The sequence below is a fragment of the Nuphar pumila genome, chromosome 13 (genome assembly GCF_984573655.1).
Source record: "Nuphar pumila chromosome 13, dmNupPumi1.hap1.1, whole genome shotgun sequence".
NCBI lineage: Eukaryota > Viridiplantae > Streptophyta > Magnoliopsida > Nymphaeales > Nymphaeaceae > Nuphar > Nuphar pumila.
In genome coordinates, this window is record NC_143261.1 from 20707034 (window position 1) to 20730162 (window position 23129).

Sequence of the window (23129 nt, forward strand, 5' to 3'; positions counted from 1 at the left end):
AGATATTAACAATTTTTTTATGCAAAGTAACTCAGGTATTTGCGCAGTTTCTTTGTTCGAGTTTAAAAAAAATGTAAATTTTTTATAAGAATTTAAGAATTTTTTATATGAAGTAACTCAGGTATTTGCAATGTGTAGAGGTTCGAGTACAAATAAAAGTTCACTCGCACATATTTTATGTGATGTTATTACATTTTTTATGTGAGGTAATTCAAGTATTTGCGAGATTTGTTGGTTTGAGTTAAAAAAAACATAGATTTTTTTCAAGGTAACTCAATTATTTGTGATATTTATCGGTTAGAGTTAAAAAAAAATTGCAAATTTTTTATGCGAAGTAACTGAAGTATTTGCGATGTTTGTCAGTTCAAGTTTAAAAAATCGCAGATTTTTTTTGTGATATTATTACATTTTTTATGCGAGGTAACTCAAGTATTTGCGATATTTGTTGGTTCGAGTTAAAAAAAAAACACAAATTTTTTATGTGACGTTATTATATTTTTTATGCGAGGTAACTCAAGTATTTACGATGTTTGTTAGTATGAGTCAAAAAAATACCAGATTTTTTATGCGAACTAACTCCAAGTATTTGTGATATTTGTCAGTTTTAATTTTAAAAAAAGTTCGCTCGCACTTATTTTATAAAAATTTGGTAAATTTTTAGTGCACGATAACTCAAGTATTTGCGAGGTTGAAGTTTTCTGTAGAGACTAAAGAAATTGGCATATGAAAAAAAATTACACTGAAAACGATAGATGTGAGGATTAAAAAGGTCATAAAAGTAACAGTATTTTATGATTTTGGACAGGATTTCACAATTTTGAAAGCATTTCAAGAAATGCGTCATTTTTGCTCTACAGTACCATCATTTTTCAGCATAAAAAAAGCACATAGAAGATGTGATAGAAGCATGAAAAAAGTAAAAACAAGAGCACAACTCATCGTGTTTCAAAAGTGAATTCGGCTTGAAAAAAACACATAAAAGATGTGATAGAAGCATTAGGAAAGTAAAAAAAAGAACACAACTCATCGTGTTTAAGAAGTGAAGCGACTTTTTCTTTTTTAAGCACCTCTTGCTTCTCACCTTTTTTTTTTATAGGCAAGCTGGGGTTATGATCAAAGTCACCTTTTTTTTTTAAGAACCCTAGTTGGTGACGTAGGTGGGTGTGCACAATGCAAAACACACGCCTTTTGATCAAAGATATCTAGTCGCACTGGTCTTACAGTCCCCGTCATGGTGGCATAAAACTTTACGGGCGCTCATTGGTCCTCCAAACACCTTCCTGCTTGGCCTTGTAAAAGGAGGCGTTCACATTAGGGATCAAACTTGGGGTCGGGGAGACCTCCCCATCCACGAACAAAAGACCATGTGGGCCGACAGCTCTTGAGGCCTACAGAAACTGCACTCGGCCACAAAGACATAGTCGCTGTTCCGGCTGCATAAAACTCAGAGCCTAAGACTCTCAACCCCAGGGTCCACATGAACTGTAAAGGAACATTCTTTTATCATGAAATAACGGGGGCTCCACTCCATTTGTTTGGTAGGAGCAGTTAGTGAACGTCACCTTGTGTTGGGACGTTGCAAGTTCAAAACACAATTGTACGAGTTGTATAACTGATGGGGTCGGTCTAACCCCAGCTTTCTTCGTCAAAAAAAAAAAAAAAACATTCTATATCATGTGACCCAACTCATTGAAACCGTCTTACAAAAAAGCACCGCCGAGATGCCCATAACGAAATGCATGGATGATGAACATGGCTATAGAGATCAAGGCACCGAATGTCCACGTTTCGAACGATGGTCCAGTACTACTGTGATCAATAGCTCTGCAAAAAGCGCGTAACCCTAGAGAGAAACCTGTAAAGATAACAGTTCAGAAACGGCCAGTAGACCAAAAAGAAAAGGATGGTCACCCGTCAATCAAATGCCTCAAATACTCCACCACTTAAATCATTAATTTGAATGTTACAAATGAGACCACCCTTCGTCTGAAAATTTGGTACACTAATCTGTACAGACAGCTAATCTTTTACAATACAATGAGTTCCGACCTTTCTTCCCCTCCACTCGCCACCTTCCAACCACAGTATATGACCCCGGAACTCACCCGGCACTAAAACCTTGTCTGGAGTGTAACCGGGAGTGACGGACCTTTTAACTACTTCACAACTCCTGTGCGTCACACGCATACAGAGAGAGAACAGAACTTCAAAGCTGTAGAGCTAAATCAGGCTGCTGAGAATCCACCAACACGCCTGAATTTTGCCTAACTGGGGAACCTGGGGACTGGAACCCAATATTTAGATCTGGTGGGACTAAACCCGGTCTCTGATGCAACGAGAGTCCTCGCCATGATGCTTGCGGACGGCTGCTGTTCCCAGATCCAGCTTGACTGTCATTGTAATCGGGTCCTGCTGTCATGTTTTCTGGTTTAGGATTGTTTGAACAGCGGGTTAGTATTTTTCCATCTGCAGAAGGTCTGGGCTGCTCTGGTTCCAACTGCTTTGATGGTGTCGCTCGAACAATGTTGTTATTTCTAGAAACCATATCAAGAAGACGAGTTGATGTTATTGCTTCTACACTAGGGTTTGAGTTTGTTAGCCCCATGCTTTCCTGTGGTCTACTAGGCCTGATAGCTGGCATGGCCGGGCTGCCCTGAAGTTGCTTCACCAACTGGGGTAGAGAAAATCCACCAGTAAAGCCGCTAAGAGATGGTTGAATACCAGAGTTCTGATTCTGATGATGCTGGAAAGGTAGCTTTGGGCTATGCATTCCAGGGTTGAATAAAGTGTTACTGTTCTCCTTGCTCAAGATTCTTGCATTCCCATTCACAGCAGGGAGATGCCCAAGAGGAATCTTGGGGCTTACATGACCTTCCCAAACTGGGTTTTTCGAAGCTTCATGTGTCTCTGGCGCATCACACTTTGAATCAACAGTTGGTGCAGTAACAGCACTTGAAGCTTTCATAGGGGATTTTCTGCTGGGTGGGGCTTCAGTTTCTCCAATCCACCCAGGACCAAACTCCATTCCAGGAGGAAGAGCTCGTTCTATCTTACGTGTGGCAACTTTCCAAGCAACCGGCCCAAGATTTGCAGCAAACCGTGCCAAACTCCATGCATATGCATGCTCCACGTGAAGCCCAACCTGATTCATTTACACTAGCAGCTTAAGACCCAATTATTGAAATTAAAGTTTCACAAATCTCAAGAAAAACATCAGGAAAAGAATACATGAAAAAAATTAAGCCAAGAGTCCAAAGACTGGTCGAAATGTTTCCTCAGTAACACATGAACAGGGGCAAGTAAAAAATATAAACAGAAAAAACGAAAGGAATCAATCCCACGTTCTAAATCACAATCAAGGGTTAGAGCCATCTGTAAAGTCCAATGGACTAAAAACTTGGGTTTGGTCAATGGAGTGCTAGTGATATGTACATTCCATCTGTTAATAAATGCAGACAAGCATAAGGTCAATTGGCTTACAGGCATCAGTTGCTTCTTGTCTACGTCAAAGATTCCTAATACTGGATCACGTCTGCCAGCCAACTGATTGGAGAGTTTATATGTTTCACGACGGTTTTCTTCCGAAACAAAAGGTTTCCTCCCATGTCTCAGATTCATTACTCTAAGCATGGCACCTGAAAAAGAAGAAACCTGCTGAAAAACAATGCAAATACTACTAGAGATAGGAATTACAAACAGCATTATGAGAGAGAGGAGTTTGCTATTCTGGAACAAACTGTCATTTAGGCTCTGTTTGGGAGCGGATTTGAGAGGGAGATGGGGATTCACTGAGTCCCCTATCCCTGCTTCTGTTTGGGAGGTCGGATCCGGTAGATGCGACTGGAGATGGAAGTGGAGATGGCCTTCCATCTCCCCATGACAACTGCATCCTCATGAGCATGTAGACAAACTCCACTTCCATCACCATTTTCATCTGCACTCCCATCACTCCTCTCATCTAAGCTCCAACACCAGCTCCCAAACAGAGCCTTAGTTTTGACCACATAGGTCCAATGCCTAAAAATGCAAACAAACCCTTAAGAACATGTATTTGCACACCTGAAACTTCATTTTTCTCATATTTATTCTCTGTCAAAGAGACACTTGTGTCACTATTGCGAATGCTTAGTGAAGCTCTTCCAGCAGCATCCAGAAGGCCGGAAGTCTTCTCAGAAACAGAGGATTTTTTCATAGGATGGTTAGAAGTGTTAGACCAAGTAGAGTTATCCCCTCCAGCATTAGCAAGAGAGGCGTCTGAATCAGAACAAGCCGCTTCAAGGGGAGGTTTGTGTGCAGATTCTTGCATAAATTTCTTAAAGAGGCTAGGTCTGCCTCTCTGAGGTCTTGAATCTTGGTCTGCACCATCACTGTCTTGTCTTAGATTCTGGAAATTTTTCTTTGCTAGCTCTTGAATAGACCGTGCCTGAGTGAGAAAAGACAGGTTTAAAGTCGGCCAATGCAAAAGCAGATGTGAAAAGTCCTTGTAAGCAAATGCAGAACACTGTTGCCTCTACCTGTTTGAAGTAGATGGTTTCTGGTGCATTGTAGCGCATTGCGTTTGAGCATATCAAGAACACATCACTCTGCACATAGATAAGAGAGATTTAAGAGATTAATACTAAAAAGATACAAATTACAAAATCCATCATACTCGTCTTACATAGCTTTCATGGAGAAAGAGTTTATTACTTTATTATCTAGAAGTTGGAACCATGAAATTCAACTTAAGCCACATCCAAAAAAGACATAACAACCTCGCAGCTTCGCAGCATCTTACTGATAACAGTTTCTTTTCCAAGAAGGGATTGTATCCCGGTTTCAAGATAGAAAGGAAATAAGTTTTCACACACATTTCTATTGACAAGAAAATTAGTTGATCAATGCACCAAAAAATGTCCAAAATAGGCTCTTGAAATAAAAGTGGAAGTGAATCAGTAATCTAGGCCCTGTTGGACGTATTGGATATAATGTCCACAACAGATATAAAATTAACAGTTTTTTTTCTTTTTCTTTTTAATTGGAGTTCTTACAGGTAGGTAGGTCAAGACAAAAGTTAGGGACAACCATGGTGAACCCAAGTTAACCCAACTCAAACACTTGTTAGAACAGGTTGGATCTGGTTTAAACTCAAGCAAGTCCGTGTTGGATAGTGTGGACGTGCATGTACATAGCGTGACATTCAAATAAACTTCTGATCTGAAAGTGCAAAGCATAAGTCCGAGTCACAAGCAGATGGAGCCTATGTCACGTGTTAAAATGGATTGTTATGCACACACACACACACACACACACACACACACACACATATATATATATATATATATATATATATTACACTATTTGTATGTGTTGTAATAGGAAATACACATTAGGGGTATTTTGGTCTTTTTATTCTCTTGTAATTAGTTGTGTTCGTTAGGAACACTTGAGGGTTTTTCACCCTTTTTATATTCTTCTTTTTGTCTGTAATGCCCTTATCCAAAAGAGTTGTTGGGAATGTCTGTTAAAATATGAATGTATAATATGTATTTATATATATATATATATTCTTAAATATAAAAGAATATATATAATGCCCACCAGGAGCATTTTGGTCATTTCACTGTATGTAACTAGGTTAGGAATATGTTAGGTAAATAGTTTTTATTTTGTAATAAATGTAATTTAGGTTTATGTAAGGGGCTCTATAGGAATTAACTCATAGAGACGATGGATAGCGCCCAACGGCTATAAATATAGCCGTTGGGAGCTCCCAAGGCTCCTTCTATGTGTATAAATAGAGACATAAGGTCACCATTTACTTTCAAGCTTCTTACTAAGCTTTTTGACAATAAAAAGATATTTTTTACATTTTGTTGCAAGCCTTATTTGGCTTATTGTGTTATCTCTAAAGTGGATTTGTGGTTGTATTGTGTTTGTATGCCCTTCGTTGGCTTGTATTTGTTTTTTCGCTTATTTCATTACATGATATTAGAGCGATAGGGTTCTCGGTCTTGAGTAAAGTATTTGTGTTCATGAAAACGCATCCAAAAGTGTTCGTGAGATTGTAAGTGGCCATACTCTTCTACATTTCTCTCCCCTTTCTCTATCATTCAAATGGGGGCATGAACAAAAGATTGATCTTTCCTTCAAACCTAATGGTACCAACTACATGATGTGGGCCTCCGATATAGAGAATAATCTCAAAGGAAAGAAGCTTTGGAGATACATGATGGGCATGATTCCCGAACCTCAACTCAAGCTCACCAAACTTGAAAGAGATGCTCGATCAAAAGCTATTGAAGAACATCAATCAAGAATAGAAGATTGAGAGAGTAATCATGATAAGATCCTTGCATGGTTTATAAATAAAGTGAAAATAAAAATTTGTGCTAATATTACCAAATTTAGAAAGGCAAATGAAGCTTGGTTGTTTATGAAAGGCATGTACACTAAAAAAGATCTTGCAAGACAATATTACTTGCAAGAGAAAATTAGAACAACCAAGCAAGGGGACATGAGTGTTCGTGACTTCTTTAGTGCATTATCCCCTCTTTGGAATGAATTTGCACTATTAGAGCTTAAGTGGGTAGCCACCGAAGACGTGGAACTTAGGCAAGAACAAATGAAAAAATATATTTTTTCAATTTTTGTATGGATTACGTTTGGAGTTTGAACAAGATTGTCTCTTCTTCATAAGACATCTTCACTTCCCTTAGAAGATGACATTGCCGAAGTATGCCAAGAAGAAACTCGTCTGGGCATGGCTAAAAGAGGAGATGAAGTGATGGTAGGCCCGAAAATAATGTTAAAGCATATAGACCTCCACAATTTGGAAGGCAAAATGGCTCATGAAACAACAACTATGGAGGATAAAAAAACCTATTTGTCACTTTTGCAATGAGTCGGGTCACATTAGACCTCTTTGTTCAAAGCTTAGAAACAAGGTGGCTTTCGTAAAAGAACCCACACCAAAAAAAGATGAAGTAAACTATACCTTTTTATTTGATCTAGCTCCAAAGAATGATAAGGAGACTTTAAATAATGATGATAATCATCCCACTGATGAGAGTGTAGAACCTTGTGATCATCATACTATAGGGGGTGATATAATATATAAGAGATCTATTGAAGGCATACGTGAGGAAAATAATCCTCAAAATGCTTTAGAAAAATATTCTTCTCCCGAAGAAGAATCCTTAGATAAAAATTTAGAGATCAACCATAATCCTTTTATAGAATAATCCAACCTTAGAAGATCTAGTCGTATGTACAAAAATTAGTAGTTGAGTGCCTATTATTGGGATCACCTCCCCAGTCAACATCAGTATATGCAATTAAATTTAATGAAGATGAAACAGGCAAGAAGTGTCCTCGTGAAAGAGAAGATTTTAAGTATCTAACAATACGCAAAATTACTCTCATATGCACAAAGGTAGGAGCATGCTGAAACTGACTAACTGTATGAACAGCATGAGTTATATCTGGCCTAGTAATGGAGAAATAAGAAAGAGCTCCAATAAACTGTCGGTAAGGAGTAGGATCATCAAGAAGTTCTTCATCATCAATTTTCATTTTAATGTTGACAACTTCTGGAGTGTCCACTTTCTTATCATCTGTAATTTCAGACCTAAAAATAATATCATGAACAAATTTAGATTGAGATATCAAATACCCACAAGGGGAATAAACAACTTCAATACCTAAAAAATATCTTAATAAACCTAAGTCAGTCATTTCAAAGTGAGTTTTAATAAGAGTTTTGATATTTGCAACTCCCTGTTTGTCGCCTCCGGTGATTATATCATCCACATAGAGAAGGAGAATAATGATGTTTGCATCAGATTTCTTAATAAACAAAGCAGTGTCAGTTAAACAAGGTTGAAAACCAATATCAAGCATAAAATGACTAAATCGGTCATACCAAGCTTTTGAAGCCTGTTTAAGACCATAAAGAGTTTTTTCTAGACGAAGAGCTTTACCCTTAAGGATTCTAATACTAGGCGGGGCTTCAATGTATATTTCTTCAATAAGATTCTCATTCAGGAAAGCATTTTTGACATCCAATTGAAATATAGGTAATTTTCTAATGGAGGCCAAGGCTATTAAAGTTCTAATAGTGGTCATATAGACCACAATAGCAAATGTTTCTTCATAATCGATGTCATACTCTTGGGCATATCCTTTTGCCACTAAACGAGTCTTATACCTTTCTAGGGTTCCATCACTTTTGGTTTTGACTTTATATACCCACCTACAGCCTATAGGTTTCTTACCTAAAATGATATCTTGGATAGTCCAGGTGTTGGCCTTTTCTAATCATCCAATTCTGTTTTCATGGCTTCTATCCATTCTATATGATTTTTGGCTTGAGAATAGGACGATGGTTCAACATATGATTGTATTAATGCAATGACTACCCTATATGTGAGTGAAACAGATTCGTAAGACACAAATTTTTTAGGAGGTCTAGAAATTTTAGACATCCTTTTGGGTGGAACTTCGGAGTATTTTTCTAATGTACATGGAAGATTTTGCTCTCTACGTCTTGAATATTATAGACTGACATCCCTATGAATTTGCTCTTCATTATCATCATTTTCAACAACAATAAGACTTTGATCATTGTCAAGGTCACATTCAAAATCACATTCATTGGATTTTGAAGTTAGATTAATTAAAAACGAGTATTCAGTGACATCCTTGGATTTTTCGATCTCAAAGAAGCTTTTTTTCTAAAAAAAGATACATTTCTTGACACATATAATTTGTCATTTTGAAAATCGAAACACATGTAGCCTTTTTTATTATCAGCATATCCTAAAAAGGCACATTGAATTGCACGAGAAGAGAGTTTGTCATTTTTGTTGGTGAAAACAAAACAATTGTATCCAAAGACTCAATCTAGAATAATCTGGAGTTAAATTAACAAGTTTTTCTATTGAAGTTATATTCTTTAATGAGGAATATGGCATCCTATTGATGAGCTAAGTGGTAATTAGGACCGCTTCAGCCCAAAAACTTTTTGGAACCTGATTTGCAATTAGCAAGGTCCTAATAGTTTTCATAATATGCCGATGTTTACGTTCGGCTAGGCCATTCTGCTGTAGAGTGTGTAGACATGATCTTTGATGTGTAATACCATGTAAATTGAGATAGTCTTTGAATTCCTTGGACATAAACTCTCTCCCTGAATCAGTGCAAAAAATTGAAATGTCATTCTGAAACTTATTTTTAACCATTTTATGAAATATTTGGAAGTTAGCAAAAACTTCAGATTTATGTTTAAGAAAATAAATCCAAGTATGTCTAGAAAAGTCATCAACAAAAATGACATAATATGCATAACCACTTTTAGAAATAACTGGTGCAGGGCCCCAAACATGCGAATGTATTAACTCAAGTGGTCGTGAAGAAACAAAATTTCTACTAAGAAATGGTAATCTTTTCATTTCGCCAAGAATCCAGTCTTTACAAGAAAAATTTTCAGAATTACAAATTTTTTCTAAACTTGAAAAATATTGAATTTTAGACATATGAGGATGGCCAAGTCTTTTGTACCATAAATCCAATTCTAATTTCTGAACATTATAACAAAATGCATTCTTGGATAATTCCAAAAAATCCATGTAATAGAATTCTCCTTCTCTATGGCCTTCCCCAATCAACTTCCCTGACAGACGATCTTGTACCCAACAACCATGAGAAAAAAAAGAGATCTTACATCCATAGTCAGATATTTGCGAGACAGATAAGAGATTCAAATTAAGTTTAGGGATATATCTAACTTCTGAGATAAAAAAATTGAATTTTTGAAAATTTTCAAAACATCCTACTTTTATTTCAAGAGATGTGTCATCGACTGTAAAAACCTTTGACATAAGTTATTTTTAAGACATTCGGATAGACTATTGACATTTGGGGTCATATAAAAAGAAGCATCAGAATCTAAAAGCCAAGGAAAGTTACCTGGATCGAAGAAAGATGCAACAACCGCTAGTTGAGGCTTCAGTTGAGGAAGATACCCCTTTGAGAAGAGGTTGAAGGATTTCCATCAGTTAAGCCATAGATACAGGTGTATCTTGATCTTTTGACTCTGATTCAAGAGATGTAACTTTTGTTTTTTCAATTCTTTTTAACTTTGTACATTGAGGCCTATAGTGCCCCGGTTCATGACAATGATGACAAATGACTTGTTTTGTCAAAATCACGGTTTTGCCTTCCAAAATGACCCGGTCTAGATACAGCTAGAACTTAGTCATCGTCAACTTTTGGAGTACTCTTTCTAAGTCTATTTTCCTCCATAGTGAGCTCTTCTATAGTATCAACAATAGAAAGAATTTTTCCACAATGTAAAAGGGTCAATTTGGTAGATTCAAACTCCAACCTTAGACCATTCATAAATTGATAGAAATGTTTCATACCGAGTCGCTTTTGGCGAAGTTCGATATCTTCGGCACAATGCCATTTGGGCTCAAGAATAGCCAACTCTTCTCAAAGTTCAGACAACTCATTGCAATATTCTTAAATAGTTTTATCTTTTTGAGTCATTGTCCGAACTTTGTCTCGTAAATTGCACACATGTGCAATATCTTTAAGAGAATACATGATTTTAAGGTATTCCCAAGCCTTATCGGCATGCTCAAACTTAGCTAGACTAGAGCATTTTTTAATGTCTACGCTATTGATTAGCCATGACATAATTTTTGCATGCCCTATCCTCCACTATTTCCATTTTAGTTCATAAGTGGCTAACGCTTTACTCTTCTCTTCCTCCGTTAGAGGAACCTCTTTATCACCCTCTTTCTTAGTTAGAGATAGTTTAGGTTTCGAATCGGAACCATCCACTGTGCATCATAAACCTTTTCCCCAAATGTGGTGCTTCATAATCGAAGCTCATATTACATATTTAGTGTCATTTAGGTTCATGGGTATGATGGTGATCTTATCATTGTCACTCATCTTTTACAATGGGTAAGAGAGGAACAGACAGGAGGAGAGAGAAAAGAAAGAAAGAAAAAGAGTAGACAAGGGAATAAGAGAGAGGATACAAAACAAATTTTTGTAGCACAAGTCCTCCTTTCTTCAACAAATCTTCTTGAGCAAAAACAAGGTGATGAAACACCTTTTGCAAATGAGGCACAGAAATCAAAGCAGAAGCACATCAAGATCTAAGGTCTCTGCGACTTTGATACCATGTAATGAAATGGTAGTCTTCCACATATGCACGAACAACTCACAAACATGTGTCTATTAGAGACACTACAAGCATGACCTTTGAAAGGGTATAAATGGAAGAACACTTGAAAAATGAATAATGATTTATTCGTACACAAAATGCTTAAGAAGCATTGGTGATTTACATTGAAGGGGTTCACCCCCATATATACAAAACACTGGAAGAGAGAGGAGAGCTCATTTTGAGCTCTCTAAAAGAGTCGTTGGACTCTAGTCCAACGGCTCTTATTATAGCTGTTGGACTAGAGCATGGTTGCCAGTTGAGGAAGCGGGAGCGAGGAGTGATACGGGAAGCAAGGCACTTTCAAAATTTTAGGAAGCGGGAAGCATGGGACCACTTAGGAGCGAATCGGGAATCATCTCAGAAGCGACCTAGGAAGAGAATTGGAAGCGACCTAGGAAGCGAGGGGGAACCGAAAAAAATAAAAATAAAAAATACAAAAAAATGAAAAAAAATGGGAGAAGCGAGGGGAAGCGTGCTTCCCATTAAAGAGAAGCATGTTTCCCATTTAAAAATGGTGCTTCCCCGCGCGTTTCGAAAGAGCGACATTTCGCGCTTTCGAAGCGCGCTTCCCCACTTACCTAGGCGCTTCCAGTAACTCTGGACTAGAGTCCAACGGCTATAGCACAGTCAAGTTCCAACAAGAACTTGATTGGATGAATTATCCAGTTCTTATTGAACTAGATGCTAAAAAGAAAATAAAGAAAAAATAATAAATAATAAAAGGAAATATATATATATATAATAATAATAAATAATAATATTATTATATATATATGTATTACAGTTTACATTTTAACATCCACCTAATAGGTTTGTGTCTTATGACTCCTTGTCTCAATACTATCCAGCATGCCTAATAGCATTAAATTCTTATTATGAACCATCTAATTATAATGAATCTAAAAACTTCTCTCATTGGAAAGAAGCTATCAAGATGGAATTAGATGCTCTTATGAATGCCAAAACATGGAAAATAACTACTTTACAGTTAAAAAATAAAATCATAGGTTGTAGATCGGTTTTCAAAGTTAAAACCAAGAGTGATGGAAGTCTAGAAAGATATAAAGCAAGGCTGGTTGCCAAGGGTTATTCTCAAGAATACGAAATTGCCTATGAAGAAACTTTTGCCCCTCTAGCTAGGATGACTATTGTTAGAACCCTAATAGTAGTAGCTTCCATACAAAAATGACCTATCTATCAACTAAATGTCAAAAATGCATTTCTCAATAGAGAATTAAATGAAGAAGTTTATATGAAGCGTTAAATGTTCTTAAACAAGCCTCAAAAGCCTGGTATGATAGATTTAATAGTGTCATGATTCATTTGGGATTTCATTCTTGATATACTGACACTACTCTTTTTGTTAAAAGTACAGGTACCAATATTGTCATTCTCCTGCTATACGTGGATGACATGATATTAACAGGGAATGATGAACAAGGAGTTATTGAAATTAGAAATGTTTTAAAAGAAATATTTGATGTCTAACTTGGGTTTTTTAAGATATTTTTTAGGTATTAAAGTCGCCTATTTTCCCATGAGCTATATTCTTTCTCAAACAAAGTTTTTTATTGATATTTGTGCCAAGTCTGGTATAACATATGACAAAAAAGTGAACACCTGAAGTTGTCAATGCAAAGCTAATACTTGAAGATGGGACACTTCTAGACGATCCTGCTCAATATAGACAATTGATTGGGTCACTTACCTATTTAACCATCACCAGACTAGACATATCTTATATTGTTCACTCTGCAAGTCAATTTCAGCATACTCCAACCACCGTACACATAAGTGTTGTGTTGCAGTGTGAGATATATAAAGAATTGCATAAATAAAGGGTTTTTCTTATCCTTATCTTCATCTTTGGATTTGCTGGATTATACTAATGTTGATTGGAGAGGAAATCCCAATGATAGGATCTCAACAACTAGTTTTTGTGTTTTTTTAGGGGATTCTTTAATTTCACGGTGGTGCAAGAAGCAACTGAAAGTTTCACTGTCAGAAGTTGAATATAAGGCTATGGTTACAGCTAATATGGAACTTGTATGGCTAAGGAATCTTCTTAAAAATATGAGAATAGGCATCTCCAGACCTTCGAAGATGTGTTGCGACAACAAGAGTGCTATCTACATTGACAGCAACCACATCTTCCATAAGTGGACCAAGCATATCGAAATGGACTGTCATTATGTACGAGATGAATATTTGAAATGAATCATCGAGTTTCCATGTTACTTCTGAATATCAACTTGTTGACTTCTTCACCAAAGTTCTTGCATCACCTCGTTTCATATTCTTACTTAACAAACTTTCAGTGTATACACTGTAAGTTTGAGGAGGGGTGTTAAAATATGAATGTATAATATATATATATAATGCCCACTAGGGGCATTTCGGTCATTTCACTGTATGTAACTAGGTTAAGAATAGGTTAGGTAAATAGTTTTTATTTTTTTAATAAATGTAATTTAGGTTTATGTGAGGGGCTCTATGGGAATTAACCCATAGAGATGTTGAATAGCTCCCAACGGCTACAAATATAGCTGTTGGGAGCTCCCAAGGCTCCCTCTTTGTGTATAAATAGGGACATAAAGTCCCCATTTACTTTCAAGCTTCTCACTAAGCTTTTTGACAATAAAAAAATATTTTTTACATTTTGTTGCAAGCCCTAGTTGGCTTATTGTGTTATCTCTAAAGTGGATTTGTGGTTGTATTGTGTGTTTGTATGTCCTTCGTTGGCTTGTATTTGTTTTTCCACTCATTTCATTACAATGTCCCCAACAGCTATATTTCTAGCCGTTGGGAGCACTCCCAATGGCCCTTCTTGGGTCCTCTTTGTGTATAAATAGGGGAAGAACCCCCTTGTATTTTTTATGCTTGTGCTTAAGCATTTTAGCAATTTCTTCTTTATTTTTTCCCTCTTCCTCTCTTGTTATTGCCATTGTTGGCCTTTGCATTTTCCCTTAGTGGACTTGTGCATGTGCAGTTTGTGTTTATAATCATGTAAGCCCTTAGGCTCTTGTTTTGTATTTTCGCATACTTCATAAAAACATGGACACTTAGCATGTGTATCCCGTGTCGCTACGACATGGTACTTGGACACCCCGGGACACATCATGGATGCAGTCAATGTGTCTTTAACTTCATCTATTTCCTTTTATGATTTTGTTTATTTACTTTGTATTTCCTTGTGTTCCTTTTCTTTTAAAATTTGTCATCAATAACATACATGTCCATTTCAACTTAGTTTTGTTATTTAATTTTTTTAATTATAGGGATTTAGATTATTGTTCAAGAGTTTTCATGTTTTATTGCTTTACGTTAAGAATTTTATACTCATACACATCTCTTTGTAGGGATGGCAGTGGACCGGGGGAAAGCGGGGTCCCGCCTCGCCCCGTTTGGACCGGGACGAAGGGTATGAAACGGGGATGGAGGCGGGGACGAAGGTTAAAATCCATCCCCGTTCAGGGATGGAGGCGGGGATGGACGCACCCTTTTCCCTGCCCCACCCCGTCCCCGCCACGATCCCTGCCCCGCCCCGTCCATGCCACTTTTCCCCGCCTCATCCCCGTTTGAACCGGGGATGGAGGACATGAAACGGGGATGAAGGTGGGGGTGGAGGTTAAAATCCATCCCCGTCGGGGATGGATGGAGGTTCTAATCTTGAGGCGGGGCGGGGGTGGAGACCTTGTCCCCCGCCCCACTGCCACCCCTATCTCTTTGTGTATGTGCAACTTCGAGCTTATGGACATGCCCTTGCGTCCTAATTTTTAGGAATTGCCATGTCAGACCAAGTGTATCCTAATCATATCCCGTTCCCACATATGTATCCATGTAACATAAGATGAAGAGATGAAGATACATGTCCTGTTCCCACATACATGCTGGATATGTGTGTGTGGGTGTAGGTGTAGGAGTACATGTATTGTGGCATAGAACCACCATAACTTATGGTGGTACAATCTTGATTTACATAGATCCAAATTCCAAAAAGCAAAAACTAACCTTTGGATCATGCTTGGCATGTTTCATTTACTATTTTCATGTCTCAACATTGATTTCAACATGATGTTTTGGGCTATTTTTAAACTACCCTCATTTTCATGACTTGTGAACCATTGATTTTCACTATCTTAAAACTGAATTTTATGGCATATTGGAGATGATAAAATATACTACCATAGTAAGTAAACCACGCTAAACACATCTCTATGGTTGTATCTAACATTTGGCGGGTAGATCCATGCAAACAAGAGTATGTTAATTGCTTCTTGGACATTAACTAAGCTTTAATATCATAAATTCTCTCAAGCACAACCCAAAACCTGACATGTTCCATAGTCGAAGGTTTCACTTAACCTCTTCAAGTTTGACAATTAGGCGATACATAAGGCAGCCTTTAACCTCAATACTCCAACTTCCTTCAACAATAGTTTGACAGCCTTCATGTTAACACTACATTTTATAGAATTTAAGAGGAGCATATATCAAATTCAAACTGTGTCAGCACAAATCATCAAGGCTTGTGATCCCATATCAGTTGCACAGCACCTCTAACCAAATATACAAAAATTTATACATCAAATTTTCATTAACTAAAGTCATATATAATTTGCTAGCTTTGGTTGAGAAGCCTTTTTTTACCATAGTGCCAAGTAAATTTAATAGTTTCAATAGAAATACCAATAAAACTGCACTAACCAATCACAACATTGAATTCTGATATAGCCAGACTGAGAATTGGCACTCTTATAGTCTCTAGTAAAGGATTTGCACCACCCATTTCCTTCAAATTTTTTTAAACATCTATGACAATCAGGACTTTCAGTCACCATGCTGCCTCGGGAACTATCTAATGATGTTCTGTAGCATTGACCAAGAATTGTGTGCGCGCAGATCTCCTTTCTCATGTTTTTATCCCAACCCAATAGGCTAGGATCCAATTTTCTATGGATACCACACACATCCTCAACTTTAATAGAATTTAGGAACTTACTAAAAGTGGATTCCTTGCTAGCCTTTGCATGTAATTTATTTTTGAACCTAGGATCATCAGAAGGTATATTCCTTAAATCTCACTTATCTTAGTCAGAAATAGTAACTGCTAGAGATAACTCCTAATTTGACCGGACTTGACCTTTTTTCTTAAATAATTATCAAAAGGACAGAATGAAAAACATAAAAGAAAAAATAAACAATCAACAAAAAATTGAGAACTATAAGAAAAACAAATTAAAATCTTTAAAAAGTATGAGTTTCACAAAGTTGAAAACAAGAAAATAATAGCAGCATTTTTACTTATATAAAATATAACCATGAGAATCTACCAATACCAGAAACATTTTTTGCACTCTGGAATCCCCAACTCTAGTTTGATCATGACTATGTAGCAGCTTGTGATGCTAATGTGAGCATACATGCTAGTGTACCTCATAATTAGGACCATCTACTCGTACTTCAACACAATCACACCACATATATGGGCATCAGTGATTCAAACTGAGATTGCTAGCATAAGATAGCAACGTGCACCTTAAAAAGTAATGATACCATAGTCACCTGTCTCATTCAAGATAATTTCTTGCTGTGGGTTTTTCTTGAATATTGAAAAAAAACTTAAATAATAATAAAGTATTGCATTTTTTCTTAAAAAATATAAAGAAAAATTTTAAAAGGTCTTAAAATATAAAAGAAACAAAAATAGAATAAGAAGGCTTCATATATTACAAATAAAATGTTTTCCTTAAATACCGTTAAAATATCATATTTTCCATTCCGGTGATATTTTGAAAAATATCGTGACATGTTGCCGATAATATCGGCTTACTCTAAATCACTAATATTATTGCAATCTTTTCAAAATATCGGCGATACTGGTGACTACAGGAGAGAGAAGAAGGGAAAAAAGAAAAGAATCACTTAAGTGTGAGAATGAAAGAAAAAAAAAAGACAGTTACCCCTACTCTACTTCTCCTAGTTATACAGGAGGATTCCCTTTATATGCATTATATTATTTTCCTATATTTTTTCTTCTCTCTCTCTCTCTCTCTCTCTCTCTCTCTCTCTCTCTCTCTCTCTCTCTCTCTCTCTCTATATATATATATATATATATATATATATATATATGTGTGTGTGTGTGTGTGTGTGTGTGTGTGTGTGTGTGTGTGTGTGTGTGTGTGCACGCGCGTGCGCACTAGAGAGAAAGAAAACTCTACCTTCACACCCTTATTTTGAAAAACACGTCATTACCAGCTGTACCTGTGCTGTACAACATAGCCATACCCATATCTGTGACATAGCATGTAGAACAGCAACACTAGTGTTCAGATATTTTCAAATACTTGACCGGTTGGAAATGCTTCTGCTAGAAGTCATCAGCAGTGTCAAGAAATGAACTATAATTTTTCTTAACACAATGCCAAAAATGGGTTTCACTAGCAAAGAAACTTCTATACAATCAAGAGTATTGTCACACATCCTTGACAGGTTCACTCCAAGCAAGACTAACCAAGTTATGTTTGCCACTGTTAATACATAGTCCAGAGAGATTATAACAAATTCAGCCATTAACAAAAATAATGCACAATAGTTGGACATCAATGCAAAGAACCTGCTGCAACAAAAATTCCCTAGTAGCTCCTAATAGAAGAATTCCAAGCAATTGTGTTCAGACCGACTTCAACCACCAAAATAATTGACTCATCAACGATAAAATGATATTAATTCTTTACAAAACGCACTACCATGTAACCACATCAATTTGTTCTTGAATTAACTCCCGGAGATTTCAGCATGAACAGAATGCAATGTGTATTTGCCATATATACCTATTTAAGATCATTGCAGCACCAATCTGCATGTATACTGCTCTTTATTTTGTCCCTTTTGGAAATTCCACTTCTCCATAATATATTTGCATTGGAAGTACAGGTATTTAATGTCTGATTATTATGAATCAGAAATGTTCAGTCATATGTCACATAGATGCAGGTGCGGATGCGGCACTTTAAAAAAACTTGGCTGTGCGGTGCGGGGATATATATATATATATATATATATATATATATATATATATATGTTAACATTAATGAAAATAAAAACAATTATTGTATCAATTCATGCAATTTAACAAACTAGGAGGGGAGGGAGAGGAGGAGTCGGGGTTGGGAGGGTTTTGGAAGAGTGTGGAGCCTGATTTCGATCTTGATATAAATCCCTAATTTCCGCGAAACATTTTTTTGAGGGTAGTTTTATAATTTTAGCCAAAATAGGTTGCCCTAAACTCCTTGTATTTAAAAAGGACAATCTGTCTTTTGTATATATGAGTCTGTATCTCAATCTTAATAGTGGATCTTAGTGTGGTTGTACACGTAAGCAACTCTTGTCGAACAATGTAAAATCCTTGTCTATAGTACCCGGACACTCCATTTTTTCCCTCCGTACCAGTGTCGACACATGCCGACACCTGGATACACCAATTCAACCTCTGTACATACAAGTTTGTATTGAATTTATAATTTATAATTATATTTTCAGTATATAGTATATATTTTAGATATAGCATACATATTTAGATTATATTATGTTTATTTTGATTTTATTTTTGTATTTATGTGATATATATAGTTGTGTCCCTGTACCCACATTTTTTGGAATTGCCATGTTGTACCCTTTGTACCCGTACTCATACCCAGGTGACACAGATCCTTGTTCTTTGTGTGGCTGATTTTCTCCTCTCTCTTTTTTTTGTTTTTTCGATCTATCGATAGTATGTTGAGTTGTTTCCTGACAGAGGGGAGGGGAGGGGAGGAGTCGGGATCGTGCCCTAACACCCCCCCACACACACACACACATTTTTTTTAAATGGACCAAAATGGACTCGGTCAAAGTTGATTGAGTCCATTTTGCACAAATATAACACTAGGTGCGGGTCGACCGCATCGGCATCTTGTTGCGTCGACGCGGGTGCGGCGGCCTTTTTAACAAGTTTGTGTGACACAGGTTCAGTTTATATCCCAGGACTCAAGCTCTCCGAAGTCTCAACCGGAGACACCAATGCCAAAAGAAAAACAACAGGCCCTTTCCTATATAGCTGAGTAAGAATAAACACTAATAGAGTTGCCAATGTAAGCAGTTAAATCTACAAATGAAATGCCTAAACATTCTCCATAAAGTCACTGAAATTTTCTGCACAACTACATTTAATGGACGTGAATAGTCATTCAATGAAATTCCAGACCTATATGGGAGTCATAAACATGAACAGATAATAATTGATAGCTTATCCATATGATAGACACTAATTTGACATAAGGCCACAGTTTCAGTATTAAATTGTCTTCTGTTTAACAAACCTCGAATTGTTCCAAAGTGGTATAAACTCCAGTATTAAGCTTCTTTCTCACGGTGCTGAAATCCATGGGATGCTGTATAATATCATGATAGTCGGGTAGCTGACAAAAACATAGAGGTTAATGTTTCTCAGTATAATGAATGACGTCAAAAACTCTAAGAAAAAGATAAAATTACAATAATACTTTGATTATAAAGCATACCTCTTGGGAATCCACTGGCTCAGAGAACACACCGTAAGTGTCCTTTCTGCAGTTTATATGTAAAAATAGAATGAGAAAGGAAAAGATCAGGAAACAAGAAGAGAAAAGATGGAGACTAAAAGACGAAAGGTAATAATCCAAATTGCAAGCAGCCATTTCAGCTAAATGTTTCACATACTTCTGAAGCCGCTCAAGTATAAAAAGCAGCAACTTTACAATTGGCAAAGGTGTTGCACTGACAGAGCCAGACGGTGTTCCAGCTGAAATCAACAAGAAGCAGAAAATGTTCATGCATGCACACATTTATTCATAGATATAATACACAAAATCACACACGCATGCACAAAGGAGCTATTTTACCTGGGAGAGGATCCCCTCCTTTCTGGTCATTCTTTCTCTTCTCCTCCTAGCGGGAGCATTCAAAGCAACAATTATAAAACACAAAAACTATCAGAGGTGAAAGTCTAGGGAAAGGAAAAACTGCAAGTCAAGATAACGATTACAAAAAGCCCTGACCAAATGCTAAACTACAAAACAAAGAAAATATTGAGTATTGCATATTGTTATTATTCCTCAGAATATATTCAAATGAAATGAATATTCTCAGCTGCAAAAGCAACACTTCCACATATGATAAACAAATAGAAGTACGGGTTCTACTGAACAAAATAATGAAGATGGCATTCTAGAAATGCCAACATAAATCCAAAGATGCCGTAAATCATCGAATAATAACCAATAGGTACGATGTACAAAAAAACCTTTTCCTTCATTTTTTATACATTTTGCATGTTTGCTTTGCGGATTGCATCTAAAGGAGCAATATTAGTGCAAGGGGGGGTTCATTGGTTTTCGTAGTTGTTATTTACATATTAACTTTTTGAGTTTTTTTCCTTTTATAGAGTTTTCCAAAATTTGCAGCTCTCTCTCTCTCTCTCTCTCTCTCTCTCTCTCTCTCTCTCTCTCTCTCTCTCTCTCTCTCTCTCTCTCTCTCTCTCTCTCTCTCTCTGGTTTGGTGCAGAGCACCAGCACAATACTAGCAATAATGCTAATTAAAAAGAACACCAAATACCAACACGGCACATCCGTGGTTTCCGGGAAAATGTGTTCGGATGACGATCTTCGGAGTATCAACTCCACGAAAGACGCTTAGACACCAAAACGCGAGGTTAGCACGTTTTCCATGTTTGGAGTAGAACCAAAATTTCCAACAGAAAAAAAAAAACTTCTCTTTTACAGAGAGAGAGAGAGAGAGGTAACCATCACGATTAATGACACATTGACACTCCATACCCTGACCCTTTAACACGTTGCGATTTCTAACTAAAATCCTTTAACTAGTTGAATAGAATGTCATCAGAGAGAGAGAGAGGATCTAGGATATGACACATTGACACTCCTATCTTCCGAACTTTCCGAAAGTAATTTAAAAGGGCAGAACGACCAAGTCGCAAAGAAACGAGAAACGAGATTTCCGAACGACAACCCTTTCCAGAGAATGAATTGATCCGTCCTCTACTCTTCATAACAGTCAAGATAGTCAAAAAAACGTTCGCGTTTCCAAATCAAGAGAAAATTCGGGTGATCAACAATTTTAAATAGTCTTCCGAGAAAGCAACGAGAGTAAAAGAATCAAAATCCCCGACCTAGCCCAAATTATTACACTAAAATGGAACTTTCCCTTTCATCACAAACGTTTCTTCTCTTAATCCACCGTTCAAAAAAAAAACAAAAAACAACAAGGCCTATCTGAAGCTTGTGAAGAATAGTCAACAAAAAAGAATCTGAAAAATACGAGCAATTCGATCCATTCCTACTAAAAGAACCATAAACTAAAACCAAAAGATGGTGAATTTCTTCAAAATTCTTGGATCGACTAAAATCCCTCGCTACACTCACCTTCTCAAGCGCCGATCCGGCTGATCCGTTGCAGACGACGGCCTTCTTCGACTCCGAAACCGAGTCGATCTTCCGCTTCTTGAGCGGCTTCTCGCCGTTCTCCGACTCATCGTTCGACGCCGCCGAGCCAGACGCCTCGACCTCGGCCGCCCGGTCCTGAGAATTCCCTAACGAGGAAGGTGAGCGCGGATGGAACGAGCGCGGCAATCTGAGGACGAGCTTCAATTTCTTCTCCTTCTTGCGCTCGTCGTCCTCATCATCATCATCATCCTCTTCTTCTTTCTCTTCCTCCTTGTGCTCCACGAGGCTGACGTGTCTCCTTGTGATCCGACGAGGGGTCGGATTAGGGTTAGGGTTGTTGTGGCCGTGGCTGCCATAGGTGTTGGCGTGATTAGGGTTAGGGTTAGGGTTAGGGTTAGGATTAGGGTTAGGGTTTCGCTTCCGTTCCTGAAGGGGGGGTGGTGGTGGTGGTGGTAGTGGTGGTGGTTGGGGGAGGGTGCGCTTGTGGGGATCGGAGAGGGTCGGCCTCTCTTTCTTCTTCTCCTTCTTCTCCGCCACCGCCACGCCCTTGCCCATTTTTTCCCCTTTTTTTTCTTTTTTTTCCCGCTTCTCTCTCTCTCCTTTTTTTCTTCCCCAACCCTTGCGCTCCAAAAACTGGGCCGATTTTTTTTTTTCTTATTTACTTCTCTCGTGCTTTTGTTCGCGTTTCCCTTCGGTAGAGGGAGTCGTGCGCGAGCGTAGCTCTTCGCACGTGCTAATCACATGCAGGGCCTCGAGCGTGCGAAAGCGCGTGGGCCCCGCACGCGGCCGAGCCCTTTTGCTGGGTTTGGGTGTCCATGGAGTTCGTTTGCTGGGAACACGCTACTGGTGGACTAGCTGACGTTTGACCCTTTTCCGTCAGTTTTGTGGGGCCCTCCTTGGAGGGGAAGCGGATCAGGTCATGCTGAACATGAGTGTTTTTGCTCATGCTGACATCGTGGCCGTCTGTTTGCATTTTGGATGAATGCCACGTGGTTTTGTTGACTTTTGAGCTTTTTAAAATGCAAATCGGATGGCCACGATGTCAGCATGAGCAAAAACAAGCGTTGGTTTAGAGTTGTGAGAAATAATATTAAGCGTTGGTTTAGAGTTGGTTTAGAGTTGTGAGAAATAATATTAAAATATATATTATATATAATATTTTTTAAATATATTTTTCAATACCTAAAGGATCTTATACGAGTCAAGCCGAGCAGATTACCTATTATTCATCAGAAGAGTGGGGCCTGCTGCCAAGAAAGTCTGTTGTCCTTCTTGGTGAAAGGCAAAAAAGGCCTTTGACTTCTTGGTAGTGTTTGGTCGTGGTTTGGGAAGTTGGAACAGAAACAATGGTGTAAAGCATGTGGTGTTTTAAGTACGTGCCTTTGTAAAAAATGGTGGTTAGGTGTGCAAGATGGGCAGTCTAGGTT

General features: G+C 37.6%; 1 protein-coding gene across 1 annotated transcript; it reads right to left on the reverse strand.

Annotated features, from left to right (window-relative positions):
• Positions 1 to 1923: 1923 nt before the first annotated feature.
• Positions 1924 to 22324, reverse strand: LOC149818035 (uncharacterized). Its single transcript, XM_089984852.1, has 9 exons — positions 21682 to 22324; positions 20143 to 20188; positions 19961 to 20042; positions 19783 to 19828; positions 19582 to 19680; positions 4515 to 4583; positions 4060 to 4423; positions 3481 to 3635; positions 1924 to 3142 (listed from the first exon to the last, which is right to left on the reverse strand). The coding sequence occupies exons 1-9, from the start codon at positions 22255 to 22257 to the stop codon at positions 2207 to 2209; spliced, it is 2373 nt and encodes a 790-aa protein (XP_089840978.1). The 5' UTR covers positions 22258 to 22324; the 3' UTR covers positions 1924 to 2206.
• Between the last annotated feature and the right edge of the window lie 805 nt (positions 22325 to 23129).